Source organism: Megascapheus bottae, chromosome 8 (assembly GCF_031878675.1).
Source record: "Megascapheus bottae isolate mThoBot1 chromosome 8, mThoBot2.hap1, whole genome shotgun sequence".
NCBI classification, from domain to species: Eukaryota; Metazoa; Chordata; class Mammalia; order Rodentia; family Geomyidae; genus Megascapheus; species Megascapheus bottae.
In genome coordinates, this window is record NC_143516.1 from 44,797,323 (window position 1) to 44,823,816 (window position 26,494).

General features: G+C 33.6%; 1 protein-coding gene and 1 non-coding gene across 4 annotated transcripts in view; one reads left to right on the forward strand and one right to left on the reverse strand.

The window, feature by feature from the left end:
* Positions 1 to 26,494, forward strand: part of Ascc3 (activating signal cointegrator 1 complex subunit 3) — a 246,784-nt gene that overhangs the window by 15,913 nt on the left and 204,377 nt on the right. For all 3 annotated transcript variants that reach the window (XM_090338378.1, XM_090338376.1, XM_090338377.1), the window contains 4 exons: positions 16,582 to 16,702; positions 19,555 to 19,762; positions 20,441 to 20,582; positions 21,335 to 21,460. In XM_090338378.1, coding sequence (XP_090194504.1) covers positions 16,582 to 16,702; positions 19,555 to 19,762; positions 20,441 to 20,582; positions 21,335 to 21,460 — 597 coding nt within the window. The remainder of the gene's footprint in view (positions 1 to 16,581; positions 16,703 to 19,554; positions 19,763 to 20,440; positions 20,583 to 21,334; positions 21,461 to 26,494) is intronic.
* LOC150059881 (U6 spliceosomal RNA) lies at positions 25,699 to 25,801 on the reverse strand. Its single transcript, XR_016536533.1, has one exon. It is a non-coding gene; the product is annotated as a U6 spliceosomal RNA (small nuclear RNA).

Genomic DNA, 26,494 nt, shown 5'->3' on the forward strand with positions numbered 1-26,494 from the left:
TTTACTCTGCTGGGAAAATCTTGTTCCAATTTACTAATTACTACATTTGTCTCTATAGGACAAAGATTTGAATGATTAATTTTTTGGTCATTCTAGTAATAACAATGTACAACATTTTATTTTGCTAAGAGTGATAAAATTTTAAACTTTGAAATACTAGAAATTTTACAAATTTATTGCTAATCTAGGAAACTTGTTGAATAATTCATTTTAAACAATTACTGAATTAGACTGGCTAGAAATAGATTATTTGCTATTTGTTTGTTTATTTGACTTATTTATTTAGTTGGAGACTAGGACTTGAGCTAGGTACCTGACACTTTACTAATTAGACTAGCACTCTACCAACTGAGCCATGTCTCCACCCTAGTTTGATAGTTTTAGCTTAGGTAACTTGTTCGATAAACAGTTGTTATCCTTAAAGGGTTTTTTGTTTCTTTGGGACCTTGACCTGAGGGCATGAGTACTGTTGCTGAGCTTTTATGCTCAATGCTAATGCTCTACCCCTTTCTATTCCTTCACTTCCAGCTTTTTTGGTAATTAATTGGAGCTAAGGGTCACAGACTTCTTCCTGTCCTGTCTTTGAACTGTGATATTCAGGTTTCCATCTACTAACTAGGTAGATGTTTATAGGTATGAACCACTGGCACCCAGTTTTCAATTTCTGTGTCACAATTGCAATGTTACTCAATGTGACGAACTGATGTCCCGGGAAGAGTTTACCTTGGGGTTTATTTGCTTTAATGCTGGTATTTATTTCTTTACCTAATTTAATGTCAGACTGCTTTAATACTGAAAGAATTGAGTAACATTTTGATGAAATATTAAGATTGAGACTTGTGTAAAATGAATAGGCTTCAGCCAGGCGCTGGTGGCTCACAGCTGTAATCCTAGCTACTCAGGAGGCTGAGATCTAAGGATCAGGTTTCGAATCTAGCCCTAGTAGAAAAGTCCACAGGATTTATCTCTAATAAACTCAGAAAAAGCTGGAAGTGGCACTGTGTCTCAAGTGATAGAGCACTAGTCTTGTGAAAAAGAAGCTCAGGGATAGTCCAGTCCGAGGACTGGCAAAAAAAAAAAGGGGGGGGTTGGAGGGAGGTGGTGAAGGGAATAGGCTTTAAATTTGCTATTTCTACCTTCCCATTCATTTCTTGTGAGAATTTTTTTGTTGTTGGTTTTGTTTTGTCAGTCATGGGGTTTGAACTCTGGGCCTGAGCACTCTTCTTGAGCTCTTTAGCTCAAGGCTAGCAGCGCTCTACCATTTGAGCCACAGCACCACTTCCTCTTGTAAGAATTTTTAGCTCATTGAATATCTCAGAAATTCAGTGTCCACATTGAGCTATCTCAGGAGGCTACTAATATCAAAGTTAAAGAATTGGTAGGAGTATGAACTGTAATGGTAAGTAGCATATAGTATATGCTCTTTTGGTAGATGTAGTTATTTTCTTGTTAGTAGTACTGAGATGAATAATTTTTACATCATATGAAGTATCAGTCAGGAATAGTTAACTCTATGGTTTTGTGTCATCTTTTGAATGTTTTATATTTGGTTTAGTATATATTAGTTTTGTTGTACATTATTAAATTTTTTTATCTTAACATTGTGAAAATGTTATTTTTAAATGATGATTCATAAGATGACTTTCACTGTTTTGCTTTTTATAATTGAGTACATAAGAAGTAGCCTATTATGATTATAATATATTGAAATATAATACTAACATGATGTTTTAGTTTTTTTGAGCCATAAAACTATTTTTATACTAATGAATACAATGAAGTTTATATTTCATAATTTTCTACCACATGTTTAAATTATGTTACTGAGTCTTGTTGTTAAAGGGAGAATATTTTTTATTTCTAAGACTTTTTTCATAATTGAGTTCATAAAGATCAAATTGAACTTGCTCATATATCCACTTCCCTGTATGTTTATTCTGTTCTTACTGTGCTGCAATCCATGGTAGTTTCGTGAACCTAAAAGAATGAATAAAATAGCAACCTTGCTTTTAGGGATTAATCAAACAGAAGATGCATGAACAAATAACTACTCAGATATCATTATATTATACTGGATTAATGGGAGTATAAAAGGAAAAGTTATAGACTCCCAAGAATTGGTATGGAAGGGAAAATAATCATACGAAGTGTAAGCTTGAGCTGTGTCTTAAAGTAAGGCTAGTATTAACTTACACAATTGGACCAAAAAAATTAGCAAGCATATTTTAGACTTTAGTGAGAATACAGTTTTAATATATAGGATGCAAAGGGAGACAGGATATGCATTAAATAAAAGCCATAAAGCAAGGCCTTGTATACTTTGTTAAAGTGTTTTATAAGCTACTATGATCTAGTTCAGCCATTTTGCTACTGCAGTTTAATGGGGAGTTTTTTGTGAAAGTGAATATTTCACATTCTTTCAATGACTTCAGTGGTAGAGTTTTAGCAATTCATTCCCTCAATCTTTGGCTTTCCTAGCTATAAGATAATTGTTCTCGTTGTAGTGTAGGTTTTTCTTGCTTATACCCTAAGTCTATTTTTGCAATTCTATGACTGTAGGGTTTTTTTTATGGCTAATCCTAGGGCTTGAACTGAGGGCCTGAGAACTGTCGTTGGGATTTCTCAAGGCTAGAGCTCTACCACTTGAGCCATAATGCCACTTCTGGCTTTTTCTATGTATGTGGTACCGAGGAATCGAACCTGGATCTTCATGCATACTAGGCAAGCACTATACCGGTAGGCCAAACTGCTGGCCCTGACTATAGTTATTTTGTATGTAATTTTGAAGTGATGCTTCATTGGAAAAAAACATTTTTTCAGTATAATTGTGCCTGACCAGTGTACTTTTTCCTTTACTGTGTGCTGTACCTAATGTGTTACCCATTTACCTTTTAAAGTATACATTAATTATGCAAAATAACTAGTTTCATGGATGTACATGGTATACTTTGATCATATTCACAGTCTTTATTACCTTTCTTTTCCTATCTTCTTCCTCTCATTTCCCATGCACATTTTTTTTTTCCTGTTTTGGTCGTGGGGGCCTGACCTCTGGGGTTGAGCACTGTCCCTGAGCTCTTCACCTCGAGGCTAGTACTCTGCCCCTTGAGCCACAGCACCACTTTTGGTTTTCTGGTGGTTAATTGGAGATAAGAGTCTCACGGACTTTAGTGCCAAGGCTGACTTTGAATCATGAACCTCAGATCTCAGATCTCAGCCTCTCCTGAATAGCTATGATTACAGGCGTGAGCTGACAACACCGGGCTTCCATACACATTCTTAATTCTCCTCTTTTTGCTTTCATTCAAAGCTGGTGCTCTGCTATTTGATCCATACCTTCACTCCCCAAAAATAAATGACTTTTTTTTATTGTCTTTAGTCTCAGGGTTTGAACTTAGGATCTCAAGCTCTTGCTTATACCATACTTGCTACTATTTGAGCCACAACTCTGCTTCTCCTTTTACTTTCATATTCCCCACATTCTCTTAAATTCTACATATGAGAGAAAATGTGATATTTGTCTTTGTGAATCTGGCCCATTTCTCCTTATGGTTTCACTGGTTTTCCTGAAATTGACATTTTAATCTTCTTTATGGATGAATACAATCCCTGGCCTAATTCTGTAACAGGACTATTGTAAATAGTGCAGCAAGAAACTTGAATGTATTCTGGATGTCTGTAGAAGGCTCCCTTGGATTTTTGTGGGTTTTTTGAGGTATACCTAGTAAAACATTGGTGTAGTTGCTATATGAATGTCATCCCAGTTATCCCATATGTATCATGGTAAGAGGAAGGTTTATAAACTGAAGGATCCAAGTAATTTGTAATCTCACCTTTTTTGTTCATAACTAGTAGAAATATTTTGGAGAACGTATTTTTAAGAGAAATACGATAGAATACTACTATGTAGTTTTGAATATGGTTTTAACTAATACTTTCTTCTATGTGTTTTTATGACAGTGTTCTATTGTATAATTTTATTAGTTTATTACCTTATTGCCTTTTCCTATTTCCTTTTATTTTTATTTATATTTTTTTCTCTTCAAGTAGTTACATGAAGTTGCCATTTAACAAAGTCGTTTATGAATATAATATATCTTGATCAATGGTGCCCCTTTCAACGTTCTCACCCCCTTCCCTGCTTTTCTTAATTTTGTGTTATATACATTGAATTTTCAACTACTATATGGATTTAGCTTTGCTCAGCCATTTTTTATTATTGAAGATTTAAATTGTTTTGTTTTTCACTGTTATAAATAACATACATTACTTGTGTCATGTAATATTAATACTTTGTTCATTGTACATGTTCAAGGTGGCTACTTTCTGTATGCTAAGTATTTTCTTCACATGTGAAATTTGTGGAAATAGAACCTTTAGATACACAGAACCATTTACTGACAGAGATACTTTATTGAGCCATGGTAGCAAAACCAGTAATTCCAGCATTTAGTAGATTGAGCTAGGTGTATTGGCCAGTTTGAATGTAGATGGCCTGCATTGCAAGACTCTTCTCTCAAGAACACCAGACAAAAATAATTTTGAGTCTACCATTTTACATTTCTTTCATTGTCAAACTGAACTTGTACATATATCTGACGGTCTTGTGTCTTACAGATAACAGGCTTCACTTTTGTCAGAAAAGGAACATCATTTCTTAACTCAACATTTCTGTTGCTATTGAGGTTTAAAGATTCTTTTACGTATTTGTAGACCATTTACTATTTTATTGTGAGCCTATCTAGTTATCATTTGATGAAGTGGCATTACTTTTTTATTTATAAAAAGATTTATATGAAGACAAAGTATTCTTTGCATATATTTCAAATCCATTGTTAGGCATTCTCATCTTTCCATTTAAGAATAATCCTTTGGTATTAACAAAAGGCAATGTCTAATATGTGGCTTAAGTTCCATTCCTTTCTGAGCATTGTTTTGCTTAGTCTGATTGATTTAGCAACATCTTACTAAGCAGATCAAATTTCTTCTTACTTCTTTTGCGGTTTATGTCTGAATATGTCCATATTGAGTGGTTATACACTTATTCCTTGTTTTGAATTTTATACTATTTCTTCCTACATTTTCATGAAGAAAACACATGAATCATTTCCTCTACTTTCATCTTAATATAGTATGTAGGAAGGGTTAAAATAGTGAAATTTGGAGCTGGAGATGTGGCTTAATATACTGCCTGCTTTACAAGTTCGAAGCTCTTAAGGCCCTGAATTCAAACCTCAGTACTGTAGAGAGAAAAAAAAAGAAATTTCAACAGCTGTAATCTCTTAATATTTCTAATTTATATTTGGAAAGTACCTGCTTTAATCTTATTTAATTAATGCTATATGCCTTCCTATCCCTCCTTTATAGTTCAGATTGTGCAAGTAGTGGACCAGAAACAACTTGATACAGTAAGTAAATATAAAATCAAATGTATCAAAATATTAATTCAGATAGGATGGTCTGCATGCAGCAGGTCTGCATTGTAGCAGCTTTAGCTGTAAAAAAAATTCAATGTCAGTCTAGGAGCTATAAGGTCAGTGGCTAAGGTCACAGAGTTATGAACTCCACCTCTGCCACTTGATAAACATTTGGCCAGGTTACTTTTCTGAGCCTTAGTTTTCTTGCTCACTGTGTAGAAATTAATAGTTCTCATAATATATTCTAGCATTAAACATTTGTAGTGCTCAAGACACAATCAGTGCTCCCTGTATGTAGGCAATTATTAGTTCTAATGTAGCTCACAAACAATATAATTTTATTGTCACAAATATAATCATACATAGGTGATGATAATTATATTTTTTGTATGCTCTTTAGACCTTACTGTGCTGGCTCACTAAGGAAGCACTAGTGTAGCGGTTGTTATGTAAAGGAGAGTAACTTGGTTTTGTTGAATGACATAGAAAGCATGTCTTGGATAAAGACTTGAGAAAAATTGTGCTTGGCTAGCCTAATAAAGAGGCAGCTATGTGGAAATAGGGAGATGAGCTTACTATTTGAAGAGATTCATGTAAAAGGGTTCATTTTTAGCCTAGACTCCCCTACCCATCTCAGCCTCGTGAGTTAGTATTACAGACATGAGCCACTGGTGCTCACTTTTAAGATGTAAATTCATAAGCGTTAAGTTTATCTATTATTTTTCTACAGAAATGAAGGAAAGTATCAAGACACTATGTTCACATTGAGAACTAGATATATTGGCCATTTTTGATTTGCAATAGAAATAATTTCTAAACTCTTTTGTTCTGAATTGTATTGGTTACTCAGAATACGTCATTTTGTTGGGTTTTAAATATTTTTTTCCTATTTAGCACCCTCCCTCCTTTCCTCTCTCCCTCTCTTTTTCCTTGCCCTCCCTCCCTTCCCCTCTCTCTCCCTCTGTTCCTTTTCTTTTCCCTTTCTTTATTCATTCAGCCTATTGCATACAAAGAAGGATCTCAGATTTTAGGGAGATAAAGCTAATTAATGAAGTTTCATCATCCAGTTTCCATAGTCATGCTTGCTTAAGTCTTTTTTATAAATTTTACTATATACACAAAATTTATTTAAAGAAAGGAAGGGCCAAGTAATTGTATTTGATGTAATGAATGTTGTTAAGACTAGTTTGAAGGAACACAAAATTTACCTGGAATTGGAAAGTTACCTAGAGTATACTGATAAATTGATAGAAATAAGAAATATATTGTCAGTGAAATAAATGACAAAATTCTATTCCTAGGAATTTAGTGATTTGAAAGCATTTTGGGTAATTTGTCAGTTTATACATATAAATAAGTATAATTACTAGATTTAGAAATTACTGTATGCATTTACTTTAAATATTTAAGAAAATAGGTTGTGTTCATTTATTTTTTCAGAGGCAATTAAAGTTAGGATATCTTTTCTCTTAAGAATCAGGGACATGATCAATTTGCCATTCATATGATAATATAGACTCAGCCTTTAAAAATTTACTGATTCTGTTACTTATTACCTATCTAATAATAACACATGGGAATAAATTCCAAATTGTCTTAATTAAATGGTATGTGATCTAGGTTTCAGTTTTGTTAAATTGTTAGATTAAGTACCTGTAAATAATGAACATTAGGTATAATAAAGATTATAATTTATCTAATTATCTGCAAGCAAAAGTAATTGCATAGCACATTTATTTTTCTTAAACAGTCTTAATTTTCAGGGTCATTTTCTTATTTATGACTTTATAATATCTGACTATATAATAATTTTCAGTGCCACAATACAAACTAAAATAATATATGAAGTTTCGATTATATTTTCTGTCTTAAATAATTATTCAGTACCCAGTTCCATATAAACCATCATTTCAAAGGTCTTTCAGAGTTTCTTGGGTTTTAACATTTCTTTTATTCTTAGTGTTTTATATGTACATTATATACATCACATACAAATCTAAAATTCCTTCTTATTTCAAAGAAAGATTTCCTAAGTTGGATAGTTTTACTTTGCATGTTGTACATAATATCATGTATAATATAAACTGGTTTTACTTTAATGTGTAGAAATAAAACTTAAAATGTAATTCTGTATAATTAGCCTATGAAATGCTCTGATAATTTGAAGTGACCTCAGAACATTTATTGTATATGAAAAATAAAATAGTTTCTAATAGAAATTCCCAGTGATGTATCTATTATGACCCAATGTCTAGAGCTGATGGGGGAAAAAAAAAAGGCTTAGGCTTTGCCTCATATTGTGTTCCTAGTTATGCTTTCTGCATAGGTGGGATTGTAGCCATATACCACTGGGTCTGGCTTAACTGTGGTTATGCAGGAGGTTGGAGAGGTGCTTAATTTTACTTGGGCAGCCTCAAATGGTGATGCTCCAAATCTTTGCTTTCTGAATAGCCAGGGTTACAAACAAGTGAACCACCACAGCTGGCAAGCTCATTTCTTTTTAGTGTGGAAGTTTTCGCATTATACAGATACAGCATGTTTTGTCTATTTTTTTTAATTGAAGGACTTTTGATTGACTTCACGTTTGGATAATTAAAATGTATGAAGATTGTATTCAACATTGTGATTTCTGATTTATTGATATATTCTGGATGACAGAAGCTAGATTTAACGTTTTCAAAAGATAAATGGGGAATATCAGAAATTGAACTCTGTAAGACAATTTTAGGCTTAAAGATTTGGAGTTCTGGGCTTAAATTGATATAAAAACAGATTATGGTGGAGTTGACACAATAAGGGTTTATATGGAAAAATGGTCCTTTTGGGTATTGTTCAGTTTGAGCAACAGCAGTATTGTTACTCTCATGATATGTTCAGAGAACTTTAGTACAATACTAGGAATAATCTCAGTAATGTTTCCTGATCAAATTGTACTTGAAATATTATGTCCCATTGTGGATTGTGTTTTATTTAGTGTGTGTGTGTGTGTGTGTGTGTGTGTGTGTGTGTGTGTGTGTGTGTGTGTATTGGTTCTGATGTTTGAACTAAGTAATAACTAAGGCCAGGGCACTACACTCTACCACTTGAACCACAGTTCTGCTTCTGGCTTTTTGGGGTTAACTGGAGACAGAACTTTGTTTCCTGGGCTTAAACACCATCCTCAGATTTTAGTCTTTTGAGTAGTTAGGTTTACAATCAAGAGCCACTGACACCAGGCTTTTGGATTCTCCTTTTAAGAGGCTTAATAAAACAGGTATTTTTAAAGGAGCTTGGATGAAGAATTGTTTGAAACTAAGTTGCATCACTATGTAATTTATCTGTAAAAAAAAACCTTATGTGAAAGCTGTATACAGTGTGTTGCTCGGCATTATTTTCAAATATTTGGAGACTTATAGAAAACCCATTATGAGCATCTTCTGTATTCGCAGAGAATGCAGTCATTGTGATAGATGAAAGTTCTAATGAGACTGTTTAGGTTCAGTATAAAGAAATGTTTTTGTCCATTGTATGAATTGACTTTCTAAGGTGATGTTGGCCAAAATAGGATATTTGTCACCTAGGAAAAGCTGTCAGTAGCAGCAATAATTGTTTATTGAGTACTTACTTTCAGACAAGAGTTTTAACAGACGAGAAAGCTTGAATTTAAGAAGGTTACTATTTTTTATTTTTTGGTTGGTTGTGGGGCTTGAACTCTGGGCCTGTGTGTTGTCCCTAGGCTCTTCAATTCAAGGTTACTGCCATACCCCTTGAGCCCTACCTCTTGAGCCACAGTACACTTGCAGATTTTTCTAGTATTTAATTGGAGATAAGGACTCAGGGACTTTAGTGCCCAGACTGGCTTGGAACTGTAATCCTCAGAACTCAGCCTCCTAAGTAGGTAGGTTTACAGGCGTGAACCACTGCTAAGAAGTTTCCTTTTAACAGATGTATGTGGTCACATATTAGGAACAGGCACACCTCTTGGGAAGAAATACGAAAAAAATTTGTGTGGTATTAGATATTTTTATTAATATTTGTTATATGTTCATGTTTTTATTAACAAATAGTTTATTAGATACTTGTGTAGTTTTCTCTAAATTCCTACTATGATTATATTTAATCATATCAGTATTAATATTTCATATATTTAACAAAGACTAACTGAATATTTTCTGAATGAAAATACTTAGTACCTATGTGAGTCATAAATAGTATAGGACCAAAGCTATGTTTCATTTGGAAGTTAATCTGTATTTTTTTTTTCCTCAGGGGTGGGGCTTGAACTCTGGGCCTAGGTGCTATCTTTGAGCTCTTTAGCTCATGCTACTGCCCTACCCCAGGGCCTGGGGATTGTCCTTGAGCTCTTCAGCTCAAGGCTACTGCCTTACCCATTGAGCCTCAGCGCAACTTCCGCCACTTCCAGTTTTCCAGTAGTTAATTTAGATGAGTCTCATGGACTTTAATGTCTGGGCAGGCTTTGAACTGCTGTCTTTAGATCTGAGCCTCCTGAGTAGCTGGATACAGATGTGAGCCAACGCTCCCACCTCATCTGTATTTTTTTGTTTGTTTTTAGAATCTACGAAACTTTTAGTCTGTTAGTTTTTGTCCATTAAGCTAATGGAAAAATACATTAACATCTTAATGTAATGAAAAAGTATGATAACCCTAAAGCCTTTGTCTATTCTAAAAATACTTAAACAGATAAACGTATGAGTAACAGTACCCACCAGCTATAGTTGTAATGGTACTGTAATCTCAGCACTTGGTAGGTGAAAGCAAGACATTTGTGATTTTAGAGGCCAGTCTGTATACAGAAAGTGAGGTGGGGGCGGGGGGCTAGAGAGAGTAAGGAAAAGAGGAGAGACCCTGTCTCCCATAGCAAAAACAAAATTCAAACAGGCTAACAAACCAAACCAAAAAGGCATTACCTATCACTTAATTCTGTTGTGTTTTCATCGAGTTTTACAGCTTTTATATCCAAATAGTAAACATTGCCTGTCTTCTTACTTTTTTGGTGATTTTAAGTTCTTTAGTAGAGCTTTTGTTAGTAGTTTCTTTCTGTGCTCATAGCTGACCTCTCTCTCCCTCTTAAAAAATAAAATTTGGTAGCTTCAGGAACTTAGAGCAGTGATCCAGACAGCTGTACACTTGCAAACAGTCACCCTTGAATGCCAAATTGGTTTGTAGTGGAAATCTTGAATGATAACTGCACCTGCTCTCAGTGAAAATGGTAAATGTTATGGAAAGCATAATTTGGAGATTTTTTTAAAAATCTAATAGCAGCTGATCCCAGAACACTTGTTCCAGATTTCTTGGAACTCCTGTTATTCAGAGCAAAACAGTTTTTCTTGTCTCTTTTGCTAGGACTTGTGTGTATTATTTTTAAAGAATAATGTGCTCTTTTTGCTGTGATCCTATGTTTAGGGTGCACTAGAAGTTATATTGCAAATATATTTGTGATTTTCCAGAAATTTTTGGCTAAAAATTTCATACTGAAATTTAGCTAGAATTTTTCCTGTGAACATGATTTTAAATCTTGACTATAAACTTCAATCTTAATGTTGAGTTACTAAAAATACATGTAAGGGATTTTCTGCCATACTTTTTTTTCCAGTGGGAAGAATGGCCTTATTTAAGAATGAATATTGTTTACTAAAAACATAAGAAGGGGTATCAATGTGTGAGAATTAATGCACTTAATGTCTGGCAAATGTAACCCTTCTGTTCATTACCTCGATAATAAAAAATAAAATGTAAAAAAAAGAATGAATATTGTTTAATTAGTAGGATCCAAAGAAAAGCTGATATTCTGCATAGAGAGTATTTCCTATTACAATGTTGAGAGGTTTTCTTTTTCTTTTTTGAAGGGTGTGGCCAAAAGGGAAAGCGATTATGTGGTCAGTCTAGGTAATTAATGAGTAGCAGTAACTAGCTGTAGACATAAGAAACAAATACTCAGAGTTATTATAATGTTATTGAAAATGTCCAGTTTCTAACACAGAAATTGTGAGACCTGAAAGAAGCATGAGAGTTTTATTCATACTACTAGGAAGTAAAAGCAAATAATAGAAACAAGCTGAGAAGTGACCAGATGTCAGATTTAGTAGGAAGTGGCACTATAAATAGGTTCAAACAATGAAAGTAAGCCATAATTCAAGAAGGCAAATCTAAGTCAAATATGGGGGGGGGGAAACTATAGTTTAAAAAAGAATTAATAGAAAATTCTATAGTTAAAAAAGTAAAGTGAAAAATTCATTGACCTGGAGAAAGGAAGAATTAGAGAATAGAGAGATGATTCAAAGAATGGAAAGAAAAGCAAGTGAAGAAAAACAGATTATGAGACACGAGTATATGCACCCATACAGTACACAAGAGGATGAGAAAAAGAGCAAAAGCATATTAGAAAACAGCTTGAAACTTTTCAGATTTATTGGAAAATACCAACTCACATAGCCAGTAAATTCAACAAACTTGTGAATAGTGACGAACAAGTATTTTAAACACAGAGATCCATAAACAAGGATATCATAGTAAAAATAAAAGTTAGGGATTAAAAGCAGCACAAAAGAAATGACCATTTAAAAGAATATCCTCAAAAATTTAACTGATGGTGTTTCAGCAGAAATAATGAAGTTCAGAGATGGTGGGCCAGTATATTCAAATGCTCCCACCTCCAGTCCTAGTGACAGAGGCATGTCATCACAATCCCTAAAACAGATTGAAGGTTCAAGGATACCTGAGCTAGATAATGAGTTCAAAGCCAGTCTCATATAAAAAAGAGACCCTGCCACAGAGGAAAGCCAAAAACGGAGACACAAGAAGAAAATATCAGAGTATCCTACAACCAGCAAGCTATTTTTATTAGCATAAACTAACTGTATAAAGAATCTTCATTGTGATATTAATTATATGCATATAATGTACTTCGATCTAACTCACCCCATCAGTATTACCCTTTTTGATTGTTCCTTCATTATAACAGGTTTTATTTCTGTAGTAGTCACAACCCCCATCACCTCCTTTCTCCCTTCCCCATCTGCTGATTATTTTTTTATTAAGAACTTATTAACATTGATTTTTACATCATATTTCAAATGACATGTTTAACAAATGAGTATTCAAGAAGGGAATCTCTATATACAATCACTGTCACTTAGTTTTTAGAACATAATCAAAATTAGGCTAAGGGTTTGTATATCATAGATACATATTAATTTATGAAATAAAACATTATGTCTATAGAGTCACAGCTGCTGATTACTTTTAAAATACAATTTTGCTTCCTGCTCCATCATGCACAGGCTGTGATCCAACCATTTCATACTTTTTGTAGTTCCTGCATTGACAGGTTCAGTCCCCTATGTCCATCTTCCCTCTGTTGAGATAGATAGACTGTTTTAAACTTTTCTGCCCAACATGGCCTGAGACTGAGATAAAAAAGTATTATTCATTAAGATCAACAATGGCCTCATAAGACAGTCTTTGAATATTAAGAAATGGCCAAATTTACATTAGTGAATAAAAAGTTTGTAAAATTCTAATTTTCTTTCAAAAGAAATTGGTGAGATATACTTGTTTCCTTAATAGAGTAGGCTGATTTCTTTCCTTTAAAAAAAAAGTATGCTAGATGTTTTAGTCAGAAAAGCTAGTTTGTATCTAGTCATTAGCTCAGATAAAAATGCTATGATATAGAAAGATCTCCTAAGCACTGTTCTCTGAGGCATCATTATCAGTGACAAAAATACTTGCATATGTCTTTGTTACATAGATTAAGAAAACACCCATTAAGAAACTGATACATTTTTGTCTTCATTTATGTATATTCTTAAATAAAACTGATATTGCTTGTATCTATTCTTGCATGATGGTTTGATAACACTAGATTATTATGTGAAGTCACCTACTATACTTTCACATCATCTGTGCGATTGTCAGCACAATGAAAATGGCAGGTAAAAACTAAGTCTTGACCTAACTGAACCCACTGATTGAGTCTCAAGACCTTTTGGAGTCCAAATACCATTACTTTTGTTTAATCTTGAAATCTTAGAGAAAAGAAGAAAGGGAAATACTAGGTATTTCTTTTATCCATCTATTATCTTTGCTGTTATTAAACTGTTTCTGCTACATATCATCTTTTTGGGGGGATTGCGTGAGGGTAGAAGTAGATGTCATAGGTTATATTTTCACTTAAATATTCATTTTTTAATTTATTTTTTGGTGGATCATAGGGCTTGAACTCAGCCTGGGCGCTGTCTCTGAGCTCTTTAGCTCAAGGCTACTGCCCTACCCCTGGGTCTGGGCATTGTCCCTGAGCTCTTCAGCTAAAAGCTACTGCCCTACCTCTGAGCCAAGCCCCACTTCCCATGTTCTAGAGATTAATTGGAGATAAGGAGATACTAGTCTCAAGTCCTTTTGTGCCCAGGCTGGTTTTAAGCCTTGATCCTAAGATCTTAGCCTCCTGAGTAGCTAGGATTACATGTGTGAGCCACAGTGCCTAGCTCTTTTTGTTTTGTGCTGGAGATAGAACTCACATCCATGATCTCTTTTTGTTAAAAAAAATCTTAACCTTTGTGGATGCCTTTTATATTTCTGAATTTAAAATCTTTCCTTGATAGGGGTGAGACTATTACTTTGTTTTTGTATGTTGTCTGTAGCTCAGGTTGACTTCCATCTGTTGATAATTCTCACAATTTTGTACTACCTTGCTTAGGTGTACTATATTTATTATGGACCATGTATTCCTGTTCATTTCATTCCGTAAGTTTTCTGTAAAATATTCCAAAGTGTTTGGATTCAGGTAGATTTTATTTCAAAATTCCACTCTGTTTGTAGCTTCATAACATAGGGAAATTTATGTAAATTTGTTAATGCTTCCTTTTTAAGAATTCAGAACTATGAATAGAACTTTGCTATATACATATATATGTATATATATGTGTGTGTGTATAAATATATATATATATGTATATATATAAATTTTTTTTTCTGGATCATGGTGCTTGAACTTGGCCTGGGTACTGCCTCTGAGCTCTTCAGCTCAAGGCTACCATACTGCCCTTGAGCCAAGCCTCACTTCCTGTTTTCCAGAGGTTAATTGGAGATAAGAGTCTCAGGTCCTTTTGTATCCAGGCTGGCTTTGAACCTTGATCCTCAGATCTCAGTCTCCAGATTAGCTAGGATTACAGGTGTGAGCCATCGTGTCCAGGATGCTTTGCTATATTTTTAAACATTAGCAGGACTGGAGTGTGAGTTAAGCAGGTGCTTTACCATTTGACCCATGCCTGTATCTCTTTATACATTCATTATTTTTAAAAAACAGCCTTACATTTTGCCTAGGTCAGTGTGGACCACATTGTCCTGCTTCTTCAGCAGCTGGATAACTTGTACTTAGTACTGTTCTTAGGTTTTATTGGATAAAATGGGATCTCATAAATTTACTTCCTGGGCTGGCCTTGAACTATACTATCTTGAATTTCACCTCTTGAGTAGAATTACAGGTATGAGCCACTGTAACCAGCTAATAGTAGTACATTAATTTGAAAAGAGTATTGGGAGAGTTTGTTGGATGCAATTAGTGAGTTTTACATTGCATTGCATACTGTATTACTTATGTTTAATATTTATTGCTGATGCCTATCGAGTTGATATGTGTAGGAATGACTGAGATCATTTTTGTTTTATTTTCTTTTTTTGCATATAGAACTTTAACTGTGGGTCGGGAGTTTGGCCTAGTGGTTAAAGTGCTTGCCTAGCATGCATGAAGACCTGGGTTCGATTCCTCGGTACCACATACATAGAAAAAAGCCGGAAGTGGTGCTGAGGCTCAAGTGGTAGAGCTCTAGCCTTGAGAAAGTCCAAGGACAGTGCTCAGGCCCTGAGCTCAAGCCCAGGACTGGCAAAAAAAAAAAAAGAACTTTAACTGTACATTTAATATATCTTATATATTCAACATAATTTCTTTTTTTGGTCAGTTGTGGTGCTTGAACTCTGGGCCTGGGGGCTGTCGCTGAGTTCTTTCACTCAAGGCTACCACCCTACTCCTTGAGCCACAGTGCCACTTCCTGTTTTCTAGTGGTTAATTAGAGATGAGAGTCTTATGGACTTTCATGCCTGGGCTGGCTTTGATCTCAGCCTCCCAAATAGCTAGGATTACAAGTGCAAGCCATCAGTGCCTGGCTCAGCATACTTTTTTATCTTGTGATTTTACTTGTGTATATTCTTTGGTAGCTGAATTTGGTCAATTTAATACTTTCACAGTGCAGTATTAGAGTATTTACTATTCTGAGAAGGAAGAAAAACATGTATCTTCCCAGATCATACAGAGGAAAATTTAATGGCTCCTTAGAACGGTTACGCTTTGCAGTTAGGTAATTGAAGGATTCTGATTCATAACTTAGGATCTGTGATTGAAGTCATCTTAATTTTTGTTAGATACAGCTTAGAAAAATAAGATATACATGAGAAAATTGTATAAGACATTTAGAGCAATGTATTTTTGATTCTAGATTTAAACATTTAAAATAATGTCAGAATTGAGCATACAATTATGATTAATTTTAAAGCATTCTAATATTTCTTTAAAAAATGACAGCTGTTTCATATAGAAAACTTGTAGGAAAAAGTACACCAAACTCTGAGAAATACAGAACAGTATATTGAAAGATAAATTATAGAAGTATGTATGCTTATACCAGAGAAACCACATGAAAGGATTTACCTTGTGATTTTGAAATCTGTATCCAATTATAATTATTTAAAAAAATTAAGTATTGGGCCAGGAGTGTGACCTAGTGGTAGAGTGCTTGCCTAGCATGCACAAAGCCCTGGGTTTGGTTCCTTGGTAGCACATACACAGAAAAAGCCTGAAGTGGTTCTGTGGCTCAAGTGGTAGAATGTTAGCCTTGAGAAAGCTCAAGGACAGTGCCCAGGCCCTGAGTTCAAATTCCAGGACTAGCTCCACCAAAAAAGTTAAGTATGATCTTTTAATTATGTAATTTTGGATAACTTTTAATTAAGCTGAAAATTCTTTAGCAATGTAAAGGTTTAATTACTTTTAAAATTATTTCTTAATCTTCAAATACTTCTTTATTACTTTGACATTTTTCTTAGTTTTTATAATGTGTTAATAACTTAAAAACATTAATTTTGTGTTAACAATATCGTGTTTATTTGATCTTTAAAGCTCTTTGAATTGCTTGGACCTGAAGGACTTGATCTTATTGAGAAACTCCTTCAGAATAGAATCACAATTGTGGATAGATTCCTTAATTCTTCAAATGATCATAAGTTTCAGGTTCTTCAAGGTAAGAAATTATGGAAAAGTAATTCCAATTTAAAAGCAAGATTAATTCAGCAAATCTTTTTTCTTATAATTATATGTTCTATATACTTTGGTCTGTTGTCTAACTTGCTAGTACCATTCTGCTATGTAGATTTTACATGTATTTTACAAATATAAGTCTGTTAAATAGGAGGGTATAGCAGTTTGGAATATGACTTTTTTTTTTAAACTTAAAGACAGACTTTTGCGAGACAAGGAGGTGTTTGTAAACAAATATATGTAGTTTATCTACCTTGACCAAGGAGCATAATACTTAAACCTGTTGTAGAATTAATAGGAATGATAGAAGGATCACTTTTATATGCATCATATAAATTCACTGGTCATTAACATTTTCCTCCCTTCTGTCTTCTCTTAGGTTTGTGTGTATAGACACACATACACATCTACATATAAAATTTTTACTCAAGTTCTGGGCATCTTGATAATTCAATATAAAATAGTCATCATCTAGAAATGGCAATTTTCTTTTTAACTATAATCCAATTATCACAGCAAATGACCATCTGGATTGTCATATATGACATGTATTTTATTAAAAGATTTATTAACACTGATTTTTTACATCATATTTCAAATGAATATGACATATACTCTTAAATGTTGGAGTATATAAAGGAGCCATATAGTGATGCAGTGACAACACACTGAAGTTATCAGGTACTGCAAGAAAGACAAAAGTGTTTAGGAATATTTATATCAGCCTCTGCAGAAGAAAAAAATGAGTTTGCAGTCCTGTGATGTAAATTCAGAAAATTTTCTTTCTTTACTCACCCTCCTAAACATTATTATACAGATATTTTTTGATCCTAAATCAAAAAAGTTACAATTTTATATAAAGTTAATGGGAAGTCCAACTTGTATTTTACAGAAGCTTTAGTTAGTTGTCTTCATTATCTTTTAGTGTGTTTATATCATAAACTATCAGGAATTCTTAGAAATAGCACAATAATTTAATAAAAATCATATTAAATAGAAATTTAAAAATAGTTATAAACTACTCTTGAAATGCTTAACTGCTTTTACTACTTCTACTTGATACTGTATAATTATTCATTATGTTCCTATTTAAGAAAGTTAATCAGATTCTAAAAATTTTCAGTATGTACAAAGTTTTGATACTTTCCAAGGAATGTAATAGAAATTTGATATTTAGCATATTTAAAATGTTTTGTGTAGTTTTTTATTGGATATCTCATGAAAAAATTGTTTTAGTAAGTTTTTTTTTTGCATTTTTTTAATTGTAATTAGTAAAAGGGTTACATGATATTTGCCAGATAGAAGGTGCATTAATTCACGTACTTTGATACCCTTTCACATGTCTTGGTACCCATTTCCCTCCCCACCCCCCACACCCCCACCCGTCTTGGTTTTCCCCCCTTCCCTATCAAATTTCAAATAACCAAATACAAATAAATTCAATATATCAGATAACAAAGTGAGATACTATAACAATATGAGATAACCAAGGGACAGCAAAGGAGATGAGAGACAACATAGTACATTAAGGACAACAATCATTCGTTATATGGCTTTTGTTTCAATATCCTGGAGGTCCTTTCAATTAGCTTCATACTATATGGCCTTATGTATCAAGATTTTGCTCTATTGCAGATCTCTGCTAGTAGAGCCCACAGTTTCTACTGATTATGACGAATGAGGGAAACCATTGAGCCTAAGTTCCTTTGAGTCTGGCTTACTTCACTTAATATGATTTTTTCTAAGTCTTTCCATTTCCTAACAAATGGGGTGATGTCATTCTTTCTGACAGCAGCATAGAATTCCATTGTGTACAAATACCACATCTTGTTGATCCACTCATCAACTGAGGGACATCTAGGTTGGTTCCATATCTTTGCTATGGTGAATAGTGCTGCAATGAACATTGTTGTGCTAGTGGATTTAATATGCCCTTGTTTCTGGATGGTTGGGTAAATGCCAAGTAGTGGAATTGCTGGGTCATAGGTTTTTTTTAGGGGTAAGGAAATACTGAAGAAGAGTCTTTAAACTCCAATTACTTCACTATTAATCACTTCCTTATATTCCGATAGTGTGTTTGAATGGCACTTCAGAACTTGGTAACCACACCCTATCATTTTCTTCAAAGTCATTCTGACAAGGAAATATTGACTTTTTTAAAGCTATTATGTAATATCATGAATGTAATAGTGTTTAATGAAACTTCAGAATTTACAAACCACACCCTGTCTTTTTCTTCAGAACAAGAATACCTTTCTGTTTAGTACTTTCTGCAGTCTTAATACATGTGCTAATAACATTGAATACTGAATATTGGGGAAGGAAATATTACTGATTTTTTAAAGCTACCATGTAATATCATTTATAAATTGTATTTGTAATACCTGCTCATAAAATAAGTGATGAGAGCCAGCTATCTGTGTCATACACCCATGATCCTAGCACTTAAGAATCTGAGATCTGGGGCTGGGAGTATTGCCTCGTGGTAGAGTGCTTGCCTAGCATGTACAAAGACCCAAGTTCCATTCCTCGGTACCACATACATAGAAAAGAGCCAGAAGTCGTGCTGTGGCTCAAGTGGCAGGTCTCCAGCCTTGAGAAAGTCCAAGGACAGTGCTAAAGCCCAGGACCAGCAAAAAAAAAAGGATAGAAAGAGATCTGAGGATCATGTTTCAAAGTCAGGCAAGAAAGTCTGGGATACTCTAATAAACTACTCAGAAAATTCTGGAAGTGTGGCTATGGTAGAGTGAACTGTTGTGCTATTTTATGCTTTTCATGAAGGTTAAATTGTATTTGGGATTATAATTCATTGTAATTTTAAAATTTGCTTTGTAGATAGTTGCAAAAAAATTTTAGGAGAGAACACTAAACCCAATTATGGTTGTCAAGTCACTATTCAGTCTGAGCAAGAAAAGCAGTTAATGAAACAGTATCGCCGAGAGGAAAAAAGAATTGCCAGAAGGGAGAAAAAGGCTGGGGAAGATGGAGAAGTTTCTGGAGAAGGATTATTGTCTTTCGATCCCAAGGAATTGCGGATACACAGGTAATAAAATTCAGATACCAAAATATACTTCTTGTAATTGCTATTTTTACATATCATTGTCATTTTACTTTGGGTTTAGCAATTCAATTATCCTTATCTTATAAGGATAGTTGTATGAAAAGCTATTTTTCTGGGATCAAAAACAATCATCTGCTTAAAGAATATTGTATGTGTATCAATAGTTTAGATATTAGGCACAAGCAGTTTTTAGATGCTGTTTACACACTGTTTAATTATATAATATAAAACTTAGAAAGCCTATGAAAACTTTTGTTTTCTTTCTTAGGTTAATTTCTTTCCTGTTTAGACCGATGTTACTGTTTAGAATTAAATAGGAAGAAAGTGAAATAAATGGATTCTTTCACTAAAGTGATCATCTTACTTGATTCCTTAAATACTGAAACATTAAAAAAATTTATATCCTCTTAAACATCTTTGATTATGACAAAACAAAATTATAAAAAATATTAAGCCAAAGTTTTTAACTCTGTCTAAAAATAGTACCTAAAGATATCCTAAATTCTGATATTTTGGATATACCTTCCTTTTTTTGTTTTTATAATTTCTTCTCTATTTGGGAAAGATATCTGAAATAATTATCCTGATACTGTTTTAATAAATGTTTTACTTTGTAAAATAAAAATGGGAAGTTTGGCCTGTTAACTTGTGTGTTTGCAGAGAGCAGGCACTTATGAATGCCAGAAGTGTTCCAATTCTGAGCAGGCAGAGAGATATGGATGTTGAAAAACTGCGTTATCCCCATGTTTATGATTCCCAAGCAGAAGCCAGGAAAACGTCAGCTTTCATTGCTGGTGCAAAGGTTTGTCATTGGTGTATAGTTTTAATTCACTCATTTTGAAGTGATGGAAATCAGAGGCAAAACAAAAGAAGATAATTTATTGTCATTTCTTACTGGAGTACAGAGTAAAGTTACACTTTTTTCAGATGTTATATTTTTCCTTGGATTTTTGATTATTAATTGGAAATAATTGTAAAACCACTGCTGATAGGTCAGAATAGGTCTTTTCTGAAGAATGACACTGGTTTATTAATATAGTGAATATGTTTCTTGTTGTCTCTTTGACACTTTAAATTTAATTTAAATTGTATTTAAAATGGAATGGAAAATGGAATACTGCAGTATAGCTTAAGTTCTTGTTATATAGTAGATATTCAGATCATGCTTGTTTTTTTCTCTTTATCATTGTAATTTGTAGTTTGAGTTTTATCTGTTGTATCATAGTCCTACTAAACTTTAGGCTATGTATTACACATTTTCTTAGTTGTGTCAGTATATTTATCTTCAGAGATACCATGGAATTAGTGTATACTTTTAAGGTTTACAATGTCATATGGCATGTATATTATATGAGATACTGATACATGAATGGCTTGCGTGGCTATTTTAAGTCTGCTTGTTTTTATTTAATTCTTTTTGTTTTCCTTTAAATTTGTTTGTGCTATATCAATAAGCCAGGACTGTTCTCTGTCTTTGTTGCTCTCTTTATACAAAAATATTTATCAGAGCAGTATTTTTTCATTATTATGAGTGTTTGTTATTCATGGTTGTAGATGATTTTACCGGAAGGAATCCAAAGAGAGAATACTAAGCTTTATGAAGAAGTACGAATTCCCTACAGTGAACCAATGCCAATTGGCTTTGAAGAAAAGCCAGTTTACATCCAAGACTTAGATGAGGTGAGGATCTTTTTGTAGAGTGGTATTTTTGAAGCATGCTATGTGTTATAAATTGATTTGTGTTAGAAAAATTATTTTTAAAACTTATTGTCTAATATAGTACAAAGACATGAAGTCTAAGCTATTGGTTACTAAAGAGGTGCTTTGCTGGAGTTTGAATTTTTACAAAATACATCCTTTATACATCAAACATTTATTTTTATGTGTGCTTGTCTATTTGTCTTATTATTACAAAGTATTCTTGTACTTACTTATATTTAAGAATTTTAAGGCATGTGCCAGTGGCTCACACCTGTAATCCTAGCTACTTAGGCGGCTGAGAATTAAGGATCATTATTTAAAGCTAGCCTGGACCAAGAAAGTCCATGAGACTCTGCTCTTCAGTTAACCAGAAAACCAGAAGTGGAGCTGTGCCTAAAAGTAGTAGAGGGCTATCCTTGAGTGAAAAAGCTCAGGGACGTAGGCTCTGAGTTCAGTCAAGCCCCATGACTGACAAAAAAAATCAAAATTAAGAATTTTTTTTTTTTTTTGCCAGTCCTGGGCTTGAGCTCAGGGTCTGAGCACTGTCCTTGGACTTTCTCAAGGCCAGAGCTCTACCACTTGAGCCTCAGCACGACTTCCGGCTTTTTTTCTATGTATGTGGTACCGAGGAATCGAACCCGGGTCTTCATGCATGCTAGGCAAGCACTTTAACCACTAGGCCAAATTCCCGGCCCCCAAAATTAAGAATTTTTAAATTCTAAAATATTGTGCAAAATATTGTTTGTGTTTTAAAGGAATTTTGTACTTTTTTTGGACAGGGAATAACTAAAAATATTAGATGAGTTTCTAAAATAGTTTTAAGTCACTCATTTAGAAGTTACAGACATCAGAGACAAAACAAAGAAGAGAATGTATTGTCATTTCTAACTGATTTACAGGGTAAAGTACCTGTTCTTTCAAATATTGCAATATTTTTCCTTGGCTTTCATTTTAGTATGAATGAGCCTGTGGGTCTCCCTTAGCTTTTTGATGGTTAATTGGAGATAACTGTTTCTCAAATTTCTTGTCCTGGGCTAGCTTTGAACTGTAATTCTCAAATTTCAGCCTCTGAATAACTAGGATTATAGGCCTGAGCTACATGTACCCAGTTTTTCCCTTTTTTTTTTTTTTTATCTTGGTACTCTTTTTTGTTTTTATTTCCTTTCCTTTTCTTATCCAACTCCATTTATATTTCCCTGAATCATTATATCTACCAGTTCCCAGTGAAGACTTTTTCTGTACAACCAGGGAGAAGTATATTCTACTAGTTTTAAACTGCTATTTCTTCTTCCTCTGATCCCAGAAGCAAGAGTTTTCCATCAGGTTCTGCCAGGAAACAATAGAAAACAAAATGTATAATGAATTTGGATTTATCTGACTTAGAATATTAGCGATTTCTGCTCCAGTTCCTTTTTCCCATGCTAATAGTGCTGGGATTCTTCTTTTCTTTTCTTGTTTTTTTTTTGCCAGTCTTGCACTTGAGATCAGGGCCTGAGCACTGTCCTTGGACTTTCTCAAGGCTAGAGCTCTGCCACTTGAACCTCAGCGCCACTTCTGACTTCTTTCTAAGTATATGATACCAAGGAATTGAACCTGGGTCTTTGTGCATGCTAAGTAAGCACTTTTCGCTAGACCAAACTCCTGGCCCTGAGTGATGGGATTCTCACTGATCATGGTGTGTGTACTTTGTCACTTGCTTCCATGAGCAATTGAGAGACAAAAAGGAGTTTCCCAAAAAGAAAAGAGGATACTGTTATTACTTATTAAGGAAATATGAAAATGGTGCTGCTGTTAAATGTGCTGATTTCTATGTTGACTTCTGTGAGCTGGCAGCAATGTTGGAAGCCCTTGTGTTGAATATTTCGAAGCAAGATACTATATAATACATTTGAGTACAAAATCGGTAGTATAGATCTGACATAAAGTATTAGAGATTCTGTGTTACATATATTGCTGTTCCATAAACAGTCTTTGAAGTTAATTTGTATTATTAAAACTTGGTTCCTATCAGGGTGGCTATCATTTTGCATGCTAGATTATTTTGTAAAGTATCACTATATGAAACTACAAGATCATGCAATTCTCAAGTTACCTTCAAAAATACCTGTCCATTTTAATTCATTCAGTCTTACACACATATGAAGAGAATTGCTGGTGCTATTATTTTATTTTGGGCTTAATAAATGTTTAACAAAATGATCCTCTAAATAGCTTTCCTACAAAGTTATAAAGGAGAGATATTAATCGTTTTTAGTTCCCAGCAATTATTTAAATTATATAAATAATGAGTAATGTTTACTTGTTTTGAAAGGAAGCTATGTAGTTCCAGAGTGTAAAATGTGTAGGTCTTATTTGAAGGCACATGCCATCTATTTTCCCTCCTGTAAATAAGAATTAGTATAGTGTTTCCCAAACATTTCCAGCATTGCAGTACTGCAATGCCCATTGGGAGCACTTGCAAGCAGCTAAGTAGGAAAAGGGCACCAGCTGCTCAGGCAAATACTCAGAAAGGGTTTTAACTAACAACTGCTTAGCTAGCAGTAAGTAATAGTACAAAATAGCTTCCTTTACATCCTACACTTTGATTTTATACTGGGAAATTGGAATAAGAGAAGATTAAAGATAAAGATATATTAAGCTATCCTAGAATGATGATTTTATATTAGTGAATTCAGAATTCTGAAAATTATATACATTTAACTTGAGGGAATTTCACATTGGTTTTGGAAATGTGTTTATCCCAATACCTTCCAATATATGTGTGTTTGGTTACCCGAACATACTACAATAAGCAGAAATATTCAATATGCTTTGTTACTGTATAAATATACAGACTTTACAGGAAATGTAGATGTTTTATAAGCACAGGATTGATGCAAGACTGTGCTAAGAGGTGTAGAGATTTAGGACTATAATGTTGCCCTTAAAGAACTTGCTGTCCAGGTTGGACTGATAAATTCTAAGCTTTACCATTTACACATTGCACAGGGTAGATCAAGTTACATAATGCCTCTAAGTTTTAGTTTCCTCCTCAAAGTTTTGGTGTTTTATGAATTACCATATAGAAATATAAATTAATATGTTTTAGTTGATCAGTAGATTTCCAGTCTAAAGAGTGCTTATGAAAACTGTTCCTACAATTACCTTTTCCACATGGATAGGTTTAGCTGTTTAATCTGGCCATACTGTGAATCTTTCTGTAAAGAATTACTCAGAAATATAATTAATTTGATGTAAGTTAAAACATTTAACTTAAATATTTAAATTAGACAACAAAGACAAAGCTAAGGAACTCCTATTTATTTACCTAGTGCTATTGTTTTTATTAAGTACCTTTTGTTATATTAGATAATCTATTTACATAAACTGAATTAAGTGGTTTAGTGAGGACAAGTTTAAATTTAATCATTGGTGCACATACCAGAGAGTAACCCAGTAAGGAAAATTGCTTGATTTTGTATTCTCAATTAGTTTTTATATTGAGTTGAATGAAAAGAAGAATTATATTAATATGTAAAATTTGCAGTCTATCAAGGAATCAATTTTTTTTCCTTTATTTTGTTTTTTGCCCGTCTTGTGCTTGAGATCAGGGCCTGAGCACTGTCCTTGGATTTTCTCAGGGTTAGAACTCTACCACTTGAGCCTCAGCACCACTTCTGGCTTTTTTCTATGTATGTGGTACCGAGGAATCGAACCCAGGTCTTTGTGCATGCTAGGTAAGCACTTTACCACTAGGCCAAACTTCGGGCCCCAGGAATCGTTTTTTAAAGGATTGTAATGGATTTTTAAGCCATCACCACAATACCATCTTTTGTTATATAACTTTCATTGTTTTTTCCTTTTAATGTTTTTTTTTTCTTGAAGATGATTCTTTTCTATTTACAAAACTACAGTAGCAGCATTTGTAGAACTTCTCTTAACCTGGAAAGCACTGTTCATTATGGTTATCTTAATTTTCTCTTTTTTTAAATTTGATTTTATTGTCAAGGTGATGTACAGAGGGGTTATAGTTACATGTGTAAGGTAATGAGTACATTTATTGTCAAACATTATTACTCCATCCCTCGTTTTTTCCCATTTCCCTTCTCTCCCTCCCTTCCCCATCTCAGATAAATGTATATACAAGACACAAGGTACCAAAAATCAAATGTAGTAAAAACAGGAGATAAACCAAAATGGGGTAAAATGAAAGGAAAAAAAATAAATTCACTCAGTGCAGTAATATGGAATACTTCATGAATTTGTCATTTTTGGGCCTGGGCCATGCTAATCTTCTCTATATTATTCCAATTTTAGTGAATGTGCTATCAAAGGAAGCAAGCAGCAAGCAATTCACATTTTTATTATCCCAAGAAATAAGTGAACCATTATTTTTTCTTACTAAATTTGTCCCTTCTTTTTTTTTTTGTTTGCCTTTTTTGTTTTTGTTTTTTTTTTGTGGAACTAGGGTTTGAACTCAAGGCCTTGTGCTTGGTAGGCTGCTGCTCTTCTACTTGAGCCAACCCCTCTCCCTGATTTCTTGCTAGTTATTATTTTTTTTAACACTTAAGGATTTCTTTATTTTTTTCCTCTTTACTTTTTTATTAAAGAATTTATTAACATTGATTTTTATATCATAATTCAAATGACATGTGCTAGTTATTTTTTTAAAGAATTTATTAACATTGATTTTTACATCATATTCAAGTGACATGTTTAACAAACAAGCATTCAAGAAGGGAATCTCTAAATCACTGGCACTTAGATTTTAGAACATAAAATTAAGCTAAGGGTTTGTATATCATAGATACATATTAATTATGTAATAAAACATGTCTATAGAGTCATAAGTTTTTATGTCTATGTAGTTGTGTTTATATTTCTAGTACCATGTCCATAGCATTGGATATACAAATATTGAGTCCATACTCTTGTACTATTTGGACCTAATAGCCAGCCACATATTAAGGATACCATGCACTTATTGTTCCTCTGGTCTTGACTTTTCTCACTCAACATGATTTGCTCTAGATT